The sequence below is a fragment of the Ceratina calcarata genome, unplaced genomic scaffold, assembly GCF_001652005.2.
Source record: "Ceratina calcarata isolate Rehan_Ccalc_2016 unplaced genomic scaffold, ASM165200v1 scaffold368.2, whole genome shotgun sequence".
NCBI classification, from domain to species: Eukaryota; Metazoa; Arthropoda; class Insecta; order Hymenoptera; family Apidae; genus Ceratina; species Ceratina calcarata.
Window position 1 is genome coordinate 1,484,040 of NW_017159898.1, and position 13,475 is coordinate 1,497,514.

At 41.7% G+C, this 13,475-nt stretch overlaps 1 protein-coding gene and 1 long non-coding RNA gene across 8 annotated transcripts in view; one reads left to right on the top strand and one right to left on the bottom strand.

The window, feature by feature from the left end:
* Nucleotides 1–5,926, bottom strand: part of Hr3 (nuclear hormone receptor 3 ROR-beta) — a 92,422-nt gene extending 86,496 nt beyond the window's left edge. For 2 of the 5 annotated variants that reach the window (XM_026814157.1, XM_018025782.2), the window contains exon 1: nt 2,395–5,926. In XM_026814157.1, the coding sequence (XP_026669958.1) occupies nt 2,395–2,566 (172 nt within the window). In that variant the 5' untranslated portion in view covers nt 2,567–5,926. The remainder of the gene's footprint in view (nt 1–2,394) is intronic. The other 3 variants (XM_026814158.1, XM_026814160.1, XM_026814162.1) reach the window with 3 other exon arrangements.
* A 373-nt stretch (nt 5,927–6,299) lies between these two features.
* LOC113464431 (uncharacterized) lies at nt 6,300–8,231 on the top strand. Of its 3 annotated transcripts, none has more exons than XR_003389283.1 (3): nt 6,300–6,537; nt 6,631–7,999; nt 8,093–8,231. It is a non-coding gene; the product is annotated as an uncharacterized LOC113464431 (long non-coding RNA). The 3 variants fall into 3 exon arrangements; XR_003389282.1 differs by having other exon boundaries at nt 6,631–7,524; nt 7,600–8,231; XR_003389281.1 differs by having other exon boundaries at nt 6,631–8,231.
* Nucleotides 8,232–13,475: the final 5,244 nt, after the last annotated feature.

Consider the following 13,475-nt stretch of genomic DNA (forward strand, 5'->3'; position numbering starts at 1 on the left):
CTGTATAGCCAATACATCCTTAAGCTACTGTTTACAATCTAGCACGTATCGAACGAAATCAAGTTCTGTAACATTTCTATAAGTCTCCTGTAAAAACCGTACCACGATTCACCGTTGCCCGTTCCACCGATTCATGGCATAAAAACGTGTCCGCATATCGTTCGCGGCGACCCAACGGGCAACGGTGGTTACCCATAGGCCGTAACAATGAATCAAGCTAATGTAAACGGAACTGGTCGGTCCGCGGGAATAAGTTGACGACTGGTATGAACGTAGTGGAAGCAGACGTAGACAGTCTGTATAAATCCCGGAGGCATAGAGGAATCGCAATTTTTCCACGGTTCGACGAATTCGCGGCGTTCGCTTACTCGCTCGCTCGTCCCGGGCAAGCGTTTTCCTTCCAGTCGAACGGGCGCCGCGTGCTTCAAAGAGAACGGTGAGACAGCACGTGGTGGGTACTCGCGGATCACCGAAGTAACGGTGTTCGGTAACCGCGTCAGAGCCGGTGCTAGCGGTACTCGAAAGCGTTCCGTTACTCGACCGACAGATCCGCTAACGCGACTCTCGCGCTCTCTCCTTCTTCCCTCAGACGACGCCGTCTACCGTTTCTTACTTCTTGCTCCTTTCTTCATCCGTTCTCCGCCCGCCGTGGGATGAGAAACGTGCACGAAAAGCGCTGCACCGGCATATCGGGCCGCTCCGTTTCGCTGCGCAATCCGCGACGAGTAATGGTCCTTCATTACCCGAACGATGCGAACAACCGACCTCGACCGTCTTCGAATTAACTCAGCTTTAATTTATTGCCACGCCATAATCCAGTCGACTTCATATCAGTGAATTCAATGCACACTTATCGGCGTTACATTACCAAAGACGACAGACATTCGAAACAAAGTTGAGCAACCAAGAGTTGGGAATGGTTGCCCGGTACCCGAAATGTTTTCAGAACAAAGTTAAAGTTGAACTGTATGGAGATGTAAAATCGATAATCGGAATTTAAGGAAGAAAGTGCAGAACTAGGAAAATAGCTGGCTAAAATAATCTTGAAACATTTGAAACAGTATTCTGAGTCTCTGCAGGATTATGTGATTTCAGAATTCATATTGATATGATTATTTATCAGTCAAATGCTTATTCGAGTTTTTCAATTTCCTAAAAAGCTTTTTTGGAAATTTTGATGATGACTTGGTTGTTTGATATCGTAATAGCAGACTCTGAGTGTACCCGATCCACGAGGAGTGGCTTGCGGGTTTGGGAACAGCATCGCTATGCGAGTGAGAGATCGTGCTTCGAATTGGCGCCGTTCATTATTAGTTATCACAATCACGAAACTATTCACATTACGATGGAATCTGTGTATATATACCTGTACATAGATATAGATGGCTCTAGAACGCATTTCATTTTTCTGCTACGTTTCCGTGTAGACGGATTGTTTGTCTGCAATCTATATTGGAAAATTGGATCAGAGATTGATTTGTTTTTATTGGAAGGAAACAGGATTCGTATTTAATTAAAATTTGAATGTTCAACTACGAATGGATATTTCTTATACACATGCAAAATCTATATGGATTCTTTTAAAAAAAAACATACATCTTCTAAAGAAAAAATTAGTTCATTTGAGAAACACGATGATTCCTTCTGGTCCAATAAAACTGAACTATTGATTAAACAGTATCATTTAATTATGTGACTCCTAGGTGTATTCTTAATTATGAATTTGCAAAATGAAACTTTTTCCATCGAACTTTATATCGGGAAATTGCTTCCGTTCATCGGAATCAATTACTGTGTAATCATTCGACGAGATCAAAATTAATTTCGTTAATTAAAACGCGGCGCAGGACGGCCCGAAATATTCGTTGGACCTAGAACGTCGCATTGGTTGGGTTTAGCGTGCGATGCGCTATGTAATGACTGTTCGTTACTCAGTACCACTTCGATTCTAAACAATAGTGACCTCGACCGCCATTAAACTTGTGCAACTTGATGCCAAGTTCACCAAGCCTATTCTCTCCCCTTCTTAACATTCTTGCTAACCCATTTGCATCCGGAATGCACATTCGAATTCCATACCGACAAACTTCATAACGTGAGTATAGTTAGAACGAATTCGCTCATTAGTGTAATTTATAACTAAATATTAGATTAAAAATCTTAATTCTAATTCTAAATCTAAAATACAAAACAACAATCCATGAAAATATAGCTTCTTGTGTAATACTTAAAATGTATTCAAGGAGAAAAATTGTTGTGACGTAAAATGATGATGCAAATGAGTTAATGTTCATATGGAATTTCAAAGTTGAAAATGGTGAAAGTCAGAAAACGCGTAGCACTACTCGAACAAAAGCTAATTGCGATGCCCATAGATCTTAAATATAATCCTACCGGAAGATCTCGATCGTTTCCTATTCGTACCTGTGCCCGTGATCGGTGGTGACGCCAACTGCGAGCTGCTTATATCCGGCGGTTGTGGATTCTGTTGTGTTTGTTGCGATTGTTGCTGCGGACTATTCGCAGCCACCTGCACGGAACCCGGACTGGCCGCGCTTTCCGCCATTTCTTTCGTTTCCTTTATTCTGTTTCTCTCTTCGATTTTTCGTATCCGTGCGTAGTTTTTTTATTTTAAATTTTTGTGTACAACCAGAACATTCTTGCAGCGTTCGAAGGAGAAACGCGATTAAAATGTGATCAACTGTCGCACAGTTCTTGTTTCGCTTTAGCGATTCGAGGCGAATAGATGCTGAACGAATTGGATCAGACACGTTTCAGTCTTGCCTGCGTGAATGAGGTGATAAACTGTTGCTGGGTTCGTGTTTTGTGCACGGCTTTCATTCGATTAACGAATTTAGTCACACCGTTCGATCATGAATTAATGTTTTTCGTTTGTACGTTGTGAGATACATGTATGTGTATTTTTATACAGATTTTACTCTTGCTTCGGTAACGTTCATACGCTGTTTTTTTATCTTCGTATCTCCAGTCTTGATTTATTGCTGATACTTTCCTTCTCTTCGATCGTACCTTCCCGGTTTTACGATCAGGCTATTGTTGTCAATGGCCTGAACCAGCACGCTACTCTCTTACAAGGAGAGAATTCCTCGACACTCGCCACGCAATCCCGTTTAACGTCAGAGGACATTACGACGGCTTCGAAATACGGTTTGGATGCCATCTCTCTCACGAACGAGATTAAAAAACTTCTGATACACCGGTTGAACGATGGTACTAGTTGATTCGACGAAAGTTTGATTAAGTTCACAACCTGTTATTGAACGACACACTTCTATGCTTCTTGTGCTCGTATTCAAATGATCGAATCAACGCGCATTGAAACTATCATCTGAATAAACGACGACGAGAAGATAATCGGTGAACGACAAGTTTCTGATGACTTTCATATTTTTTATCTTATGACCACAGCTAGTCAGTGTCAGTCTACGGTTGTTAATTACGAGTCGTTCCCTGAATATCGAAATGACCAAGGGAAGGAGTCTTTCAAAAGGTTGTTAACAATTTCAAGAGGAAGAATTTCAAGTCGAAAGTACGAATTTGCATAACGTTGGAAGCGTTTTGTTTGCGATAAAATGCCATAATTTTCAGTCATCTTTATAAAGTTCTGGTGCTCATTTATATGTTCAGTTCCCTTCGGAACTTGAGAGAGAGAGAGCGAAGTGAACGAAATTCAGACACACCCAAAGACGTCAAGCGAAAAACCGCGATAAATCAGGGAAGCTTATAGTTACAACAGTGTATATGTTTCTTTGTCGATCAGTCGAGAGAAAAGAATAATCGAGGCACTGTATATCGTATCGATCGCGAACGCTTTCAATCCTTCTCATTCGTGAATGAAAGAACTATGATCGTTTCACGATCTCTTTCGCGAAAAGGCGAAGGAAAATATGGGAACAATTAAACGCGAGCACAAGACACAGGGGTTGCACAACGATTTATACGTGTCCATGTATCAATAATCAGTCGAGAAGGCATAAAATTTTAGGCACTCTTCACCTTGTATTGGCGATATCCTATTAATTATTTAATGATTTAAGAACGACGAAACGAGAAACGCAAAAAACAAGTCAGGTAAATATTCCCTGAGCGTGATAACGAGGCAACAGTCGCCAATAAAATAAAGTAAAAAATCTCCAAAGCAGAGCAATGGACAACAAATTGTGAAGGTCGAAATGAATAGAGAATCTTGAAATAGTTATAGCTACGATGTTCAGTCGTGGAAAGTATCGATTGAGAAAAAAAAAAACACTTAGGCACTCGTTTGTCTTATAATTGTGTGCTGCTATTGGTACCTACTCCCCTTTTATATCCTCAGAACGTTCAACCCCGTGTCGAGGTAGACACGAAATGGAATTACGAATTGGCCAACACGCAACACGCCAGCGAATATGGGGGAAAGAGAAGCTGAAACAGGGTGGCGCGAAGAAAGAAACACGCGCCGAGGGTAAGAGTAGAGTGGCGAGTCGATAGGTCAGTGGGTCTCGTTCAAAGAACGCGAGCCTCTTCGATTCACTAACGCGTTCGTACGCGCAGCTATGTTCGCCCCTCGGCCTCCTAATGCCGCTTTCTCCACCGGTCGGTGTCCTCTGATGCGCCAATATAACTATTCGATTCTTTATTCACGGATTACAGGATAAAAGTGAAAAAAGCGCCTCCGTGAGAGAAAGAGGGAAGGGTCGTCGAGTCGATAGGTCAGTAGGTCTCGTTCAGAGAACTGTTCTCCGAGGGAGTTTCATCCAGTTCACACTTTCGGTTTCACTGTTTCTGCTTGTTAAACTGGACGCACTAATTTATCGATGCACACATAGTCAAAATTTCGCTTTTTTATATTCTCCTTGTCGAAGACGTATAGTACGCATAGAGGATAAAAGACACGATTATTCGAAAAATGAAAACACTTTGCACGAATGACTGTTGCGTCTGATTTCTCCAAGCTTTCGGGAAAGGCCTGTTGACGTTGTGCTTTGCAGCCGATACGTTTAATACAGATTTTATACTAAATCAGAGAAATCTCTGATACTCTTTAAGGTGGCTGATCCAAATCTTGAACTACGAGGTGCATGTGCTCATTTGCGACCTTCGCCTCAACTAATTCGGTAGCTACGGTCTTCGGTCGATATTCCGTTAACAACCAGCCTCGTCATTCAACACGACATTGTGCAACACAGTGGAACAATTCGAAATCCGCGTTCGTGTTTTGTCCATTACTTCACAATTTCATTTCGTTCACTCGTCGATCAGTCTCCTTCATCGTCTACATCTCACGGAACGACCGTGTATTATCACTTCAATCAATACCAAATTCACAATTTTTCGACCGTCTGTGAGGAGGAACGATAACGCGGAAAACAATCCTCGAGTCTGTTGCCAAATCTGACAGACTGAAATCCTGTTAGGTCGTCGACTAAATGACTTTTCCAAGGAATAAATATTCGCACAAGGGTCCACTACGAAAGATCATTGCGCGCTCGGACGATGTCTTCTCGATACCAATCATTGTCCAATCCTTGGAGCCTCGATCAAGGTATCAGGACGCAGAAGTCACTAAACGTTTTCATGATTTTAAGGGTTGCACAGTGGATCTGATCTCGGGAACTGATCGAGGTAAGAGTTCGACCAAGGATCCCAGTATTCGTGTACGAAACGAGTTGGGTCGCCAAACGGATCCACTTGGCCTCGTGGGTTTTACGTCATTGTCGTCTCCGTCATCCTGGCTCACTGGTACGTGACCGTTCGTCCCTTCGATTCTGGCAGGAGCACACCGCGTTACTACGAAAACAACACTCGTACGAGAACCCGCGTCACGGCTGGGTCACGCGTGAATCGCGTCACGCACGGGATCCCTTTCGATCCTTTGAAAAAGGCTCGTGCCGATGACGTATCGGAGCCGAGCGTTTCGTTTCGGCTATGCACTTCACGGGAAACCAGTGGCTCGAGCTTGAAATGACCGTCAGCAGATGGCAGCCAGCGTTGAACCACCCTTACAACCACCCCGCCCGGATCACACTGATTCATACACCCTTTTTCCTCGCAGGTAGATACACGCTCTCGTCAATAACTCCTGATAACTCGACTCAACGTTTCGCACTTTCCCATGCTTTGCAATTGACTCTATACGATTACGTCCCTAATACAAATTACCCGAAATATATCGGAATGTTCTATCCCTCGAGGGTAGTACAAGAGGAAGTTTCATTGGTTTAACGCGATTCAGGGATAAACGCGCACGCGCCACTGCTGCGCGGTCTGGTTAGTGTTCGTTCGATCCGTTACCAGCCTGTACTCCTCTTAGTCAGATAGACTGTTCCGCCTTGGAAGCGATAAGGTTGCAATCGTATCTCGTATCATTCATCTCCTTTTAGGGACAACTCGAGCCAGTTTTAAGAAAGACCATTTAATACAAAACGTTCTACGAGTTGAAGAACGTTTTCCGAATAAACTTGTGTGTTCCAAATCAGCAGGGAAAACGAGACTGAACGGATTGTAAGTTATTAGGAAGAATCGTGTCCCTTTAAGGTGAGATTACTTCTACGATAACATACTTGTACAAGCTCTGCATGTTTTGCGTTCGATTCGGACTGTGTCACTGTCTCAGTGTTTGTGTTACAGGTTGCCTCGTTTGCAGATATCCTTGAATACATAAATGAACCTAGTTTAAGCTATCACAGATTACGCTAATAGAGAAATACTGTCAAAAATAGTGCTAACAATATCACGCTCTAATTGAACACGTAATTTTTCTTTTTATCAAAAATTATCGAAAACAGCTTTCAATTATTATTCAAATAACGAGTCTAGCTCGGTTGTAGCTGAAGTTCGTGACGGAACGACATTTATTTATCGGTTACAATTATTTGCACGTAATGTGCGTGCAGCCACGCTTATATTCCGTGTTTCATCGTCTTCGTGCCATTGAATTCATCGCTACCGTTATACCCCTTTCGACTGGATACCCGCCTCGTCGTGTCTGTTTGAGTTAAAGCGCCGCTCCAGCCGAGTATACAAGCGAAGACTACACCGAACGGGCTCTCCTCTTCGCTCCCTTCGACTCGATACGAACGGCTGCATTTTCAGAACGGTACTCCTAACTGTATCTTACACATTCGTATACACGTACACGTGTACAGAGTATAGTACGTCTGTTTCTACTCACCTGTCGGCATCGCGACCAAAGCACCCGCACATACCGATTAGACAACAAGGGAAAACGATCACGTCGATGACCCTAGAGGGGACGAATCGCACGGATGGAACTAGCGCCTCCGGTTCTCACGAATCAAATGAATCTTTAACTCACACGTATCGGATTGTTGTGCAAGAATTAGGGAACGATTAACATCGGCCGGCGTCTGGCGACTGACGAGTGACTGGGACGATCTCGAAAAATATTTTCATTAGGTAACCTGCGAGGCGTTCGAGTACTATCTAAAGAATTTTAATATTCATGAGGTAAACCACAATGAACTCCATTTCCCGGGCTTGCGCATAATCACTATTTACGCTGTACGTTATAATGTTCTTGTTAAAATGAATCATAATATTTACTATAACTCCTAATTTAGAAAATTCGAATTGTAGCAACGCGATGAACGAGGTATAATTCTTTTGATAAATCACTATATCGTTCTACTGTTAGTTTATCTATACACAATAAGCAATCATAGAAATGTCAGTTATCTTCCAACAATCTCTCTTTAATAAAAGACAAGTAAACATCAATAACGAGGAAGGTATAAATGTTGCACATAATTAAGGAACAATCGGGTGGTCGAGAAAATAATGCTCGCAAATCGGAGGAGAGGAGACGGCTTAAACCGTTAATCGTTTTTAGAAATGTGTTTCAGTAAACTGTACTGGGTGCACCGAGTGCGGATCAAAGGGAAAGGAGAAAATGAGCGACGAAAGAGGGAGAAGAGAGAATCTCCGGGCTGATTGTGAGTCGAGTCGAACAACGTGTAGCGGATCTTCTAGTACACACGTAAGTATGTACGTGCGGGTCGCGTGTAGGGATACTCACGTAATGTAGGCCCGTTCCTGGAGATACCGTAAGACCTTGCTGTTACGTCACTAGTAGAAGCCGCATGACTAGAAGAAAAAGGATACCCGCGCGAAGGAAGAGAAGGAAACAGGAACTGTGCCCTCAGGCTATGCACGTCTTTGAATCTCAAAATCTTGGAAATTTGCCAATACAATTATAGAATTTCCTTTAATACTTTTCTTTCATTAATTTATAATCCATTTTAATTCCAAAATTATACTTTTTGTATTCACCTATTCTTTCAATAATTTCGATTGTTTAACTATAAAATAAATACTGTTTTTTGGATTAAAAAAAATTTTAGACAGTTCCCAAATTGATAATAAAAAAATGTACTTTTTATTTCATAAAAAAATTGAACGGTTTTGTGAAGTTTCCAATTCTTTTAATTATGAGTAAGCATGTTAAGTACGTGTTTCATGATCAAAAGTTTATTACTCTTCCAAGCTTGAAAAATTCTTTAGTACCGCTCTAATTGCACACGGACTCTTTTTAATAGTTGTGAAATGGTGGCAATTAGTGGAACGACGGTCAGACGCATTTTTGGAGCTAACGCAGGAGAGTCGAAAGTGATTATCCAGCTGTTCTACGTACCGCTTTATGGAACGTTTCTAAAATAACAGCCACACGTATAAAGTAATGATTATACATCTGCAAACGTGGCTGATAAATTTAGATGTGCGAATTAGGCTAAACGATTGCAAGCCGAGCTTTACAATTATATAAATTTAAACAGTATAACTCTGACAATATATGTTTGCAGATGTGACTTTGCTAATGCATTCCTAATTTATACCTCAGATTTAATGCGAAAAGAAGCAAGTCCACGTTTATGAAATAAACACTAATTAATTTCATACGAAATATGGATGTTTTCCTCTAGTTCATCGAATGTTCCATTAGTAACTGTGAAGAGAGTTGTGCAATAGAACGTAATACGCGTGAAATAGCCCCCAAACGAAATCCCGTTTCTTTCGACGAAACCGTCAGACGATGCGTCACGTGCACACCGGAAATTTTGTACGCGGCAACGTTTATTTCGTCACGTACTGCCGAGAATTCACGTGAAATCATCAGCCCTTCCAAAGTCCCCTCCCTGTTTTGCCTTCCCTTCCACGGAACCAGCGTCACCGACATGGTCCGCGTCCACGTGCTTCTATCTGCGGTCAGTGCACCTTGATGCACGAACCGCGGCCATTTACCGAAGATCCACGTAACGCTACCCTGCTTAATAATCGTTCCCTCAAGGATCGCCGACCTTGCCGATGGAGATAGAGAAAACGATGGGGATCGGTGGAGGTCGAGAGGTTGATGCTCGGAGATCGTTCATGAACCTCCTCCGGTGTGTCTCACTGTATGATGATTATTAATTAAAGTAGGTATTCATGAAAGAATCCTCCGACATGATAAATAATGTTTTAAGATCCTCTATTAATACACCAATTACACTCGTGAAGGATTGAAGTTAATAACAGTTGAACAGCATCTTAAGTCATTCGTTCTTCTAATCCTCTCTTCGTTCTCCTAACGTATTTTTATTTCGTTTATAAATCTGTTGAAGATTCAGTAAGAAATGTTCAGAATGTATGAAACTAACGAAACAAGCAATGTAAGCTATATATTTTAATTATATATTCGTTTGATTGATTTTGAACTTTACATCTTATCCTCTTGTGCATTAATAAATAGTTTACGTCTCGTGTATCATTCACGAAGATGCGATATTGCATCGAGCTTAAAAATGCTGACGGATGAAACAAAGGATATAAATTGTATACGTATACTGTATGGGACAATGAAATTGGAGACGAAAGGATATACGTAAATGCAGATCTACGATTTGATATCACGCCGATGCAAATGCACGGATCTTCGTGTCGATGACACGTATTAATGGAATGTTTAGCTCGATTCACAACGCGGAAGTAAAAATCGCAAATATACTTTTGCTGCACTTTTAAAACATACATGTTTCTTCAAAATATTACCTCACGTTCCCCGCGTGATCATTAATACGAGTGAATCAAAGATTTTTAATTAAACGCACGATCGGACAATATCATTTGAATAGTATTAATTCTTTACTCTTACTCTTACTAGTATTTTTCTGGTAACAGGGGAATGAAAATCTACTTAGAATGTAGGCCACCTTCCGCTCGAGACCCTTCTAATCCACTCCCCTTTTCACACTTATACCGACTGCCCTAAACGTGATACCATTCTCGCGTTTTCCCTATTCGCATCGCTGACAACTTAAGCGTGACAAGTAGCCTTGCCTACTCGCAGGTAGATACAAAATGCGGTGCAAGACCAGGAAGGACAAGGACGGGGCATAAAGCGAAGGGAGAAGGTGGATACCCTAGGAAGTCTCAAAGGTTCACGGCCGGGTAGTTGCTTTAAATCAGACAGGTAAGGTGGTTTGACGGGGAAGAGACATCACTCGCCACGTGGTGGCCCAAGGGTCATTGTCCTGTGGCTGAGCTTTGTAGAGGTGAATCGGCTGAAACGAACTCACAATCAGTATTTGCTGAAAAGTTCCTGCTGATTTCGGCACACTTTCAATATTAGATTTGTCTGTAGACACTTCGTTCAGTTCATATACCTAGATCTTTATAATTATATTTTGTAAACAGGTTTGAAAAATTCTTTAGTACCGCTCTAATTGCACACGGACTCTTTTTAATAGTTGTGAAATGGTGGCAATTAGTGGAACGACGGTCAGACGCATTTTTGGAGCTAACGCAGGAGAGTCGAAAGTGATTATCCAGCTGTTCTACGTACCGCTTTATGGAACGTTTCTAAAATAACAGCCACACGTATAAAGTAATGATTATACATCTGCAAACGTGGCTGATAGATGTGCGAATTAGGCTAAACGATTGCAAGCCGAGCTTTACAATTATATAAATTTAAACAGTAAAACTCTGACAATATATGTTTGCAGATGTGACTTTGCTAATGCATTCCTAATTTATACCTCAGATTTAATGCGAAAAGAAGCAAGTCCACGTTTATGAAATAAACACTAATTAATTTCATACGAAATATGGATGTTTTCCTCTAGTTCATCGAATGTTCCATTAGTAACTGTGAAGAGAGTTGTGCAATAGAACGTAATACGCGTGAAATAGCCCCCAAACGAAATCCCGTTTCTTTCGACGAAACCGTCAGACGATGCGTCACGTGCACACCGGAAATTTTGTACGCGGCAACGTTTATTTCGTCACGTACTGCCGAGAATTCACGTGAAATCATCAGCCCTTCCAAAGTCCCCTCCCTGTTTTGCCTTCCCTTCCACGGAACCAGCGTCACCGACATGGTCCGCGTCCACGTGCTTCTATCTGCGGTCAGTGCACCTTGATGCACGAACCGCGGCCATTTACCGAAGATCCACGTAACGCTACCCTGCTTAATAATCGTTCCCTCAAGGATCGCCGACCTTGCCGATGGAGATAGAGAAAACGATGGGGATCGGTGGAGGTCGAGAGGTTGATGCTCGGAGATCGTTCATGAACCTCCTCCGGTGTGTCTCACTGTATGATGATTATTAATTAAAGTAGGTATTCATGAAAGAATCCTCCGACATGATAAATAATGTTTTAAGATCCTCTATTAATACACCAATTACACTCGTGAAGGATTGAAGTTAATAACAGTTGAACAGCATCTTAAGTCATTCGTTCTTCTAATCCTCTCTTCGTTCTCCTAACGTATTTTTATTTCGTTTATAAATCTGTTGAAGATTCAGTAAGAAATGTTCAGAATGTATGAAACTAACGAAACAAGCAATGTAAGCTATATATTTTAATTATATATTCGTTTGATTGATTTTGAACTTTACATCTTATCCTCTTGTGCATTAATAAATAGTTTACGTCTCGTGTATCATTCACGAAGATGCGATATTGCATCGAGCTTAAAAATGCTGACGGATGAAACAAAGGATATAAATTGTATACGTATACTGTATGGGACAATGAAATTGGAGACGAAAGGATATACGTAAATGCAGATCTACGATTTGATATCACGCCGATGCAAATGCACGGATCTTCGTGTCGATGACACGTATTAATGGAATGTTTAGCTCGATTCACAACGCGGAAGTAAAAATCGCAAATATACTTTTGCTGCACTTTTAAAACATACATGTTTCTTCAAAATATTACCTCACGTTCCCCGCGTGATCATTAATACGAGTGAATCAAAGATTTTTAATTAAACGCACGATCGGACAATATCATTTGAATAGTATTAATTCTTTACTCTTACTCTTACTAGTATTTTTCTGGTAACAGGGGAATGAAAATCTACTTAGAATGTAGGCCACCTTCCGCTCGAGACCCTTCTAATCCACTCCCCTTTTCACACTTATACCGACTGCCCTAAACGTGATACCATTCTCGCGTTTTCCCTATTCGCATCGCTGACAACTTAAGCGTGACAAGTAGCCTTGCCTACTCGCAGGTAGATACAAAATGCGGTGCAAGACCAGGAAGGACAAGGACGGGGCATAAAGCGAAGGGAGAAGGTGGATACCCTAGGAAGTCTCAAAGGTTCACGGCCGGGTAGTTGCTTTAAATCAGACAGGTAAGGTGGTTTGACGGGGAAGAGACATCACTCGCCACGTGGTGGCCCAAGGGTCATTGTCCTGTGGCTGAGCTTTGTAGAGGTGAATCGGCTGAAACGAACTCACAATCAGTATTTGCTGAAAAGTTCCTGCTGATTTCGGCACACTTTCAATATTAGATTTGTCTGTAGACACTTCGTTCAGTTCATATACCTAGATCTTTATAATTATATTTTGTAAACAGGTTTGGATGGAAACGATACAAGTGTAACTCTTGCACGAATCTTTCTGTTTCGTTTTAAGGAAGATATTGGTTCACTAACATCCGACCCTTGTATGTATCAATTTATGGTCCAATATTTGACTCCTGACGCACGTCTTCAGGTACATTGAGGTATTATGCAGATTTTAGATCAAATTAAAGAAAGGATCAAACTATTTTTATCCGTGCGAAATCAGAGGTGAGTTAATCATTGTAATTTTCAAATGATGACGGGGAATTCCAAATTTGAAACGCCGAATTTCTAACCAATTACGGCGGGTATTATCACCGTTGCGACTACGGATAGTGGAACAACGTGAGTAGAGAAAAGCCGACGTGACTGTAAATTTTTTATGAGCATGAGTGATAGAGAGGGCAGCGAGCTGTGAGTTTCGGTCGCACCGAGGACGAACAAGCCGAACTGAGCGAGCGAACGAGCGTGTAGCACCTGCGGTCGACGACCCTTGCGGTGCTATCGAATACCTGCCGACATGACGATCCGCTCGTTTGCTCACTCGCGATCGCCTCGCTCTTTTGGTTGCCTGTCGAATACTTCGGTCGGGAAGTTGATTAAACCGGAAAAA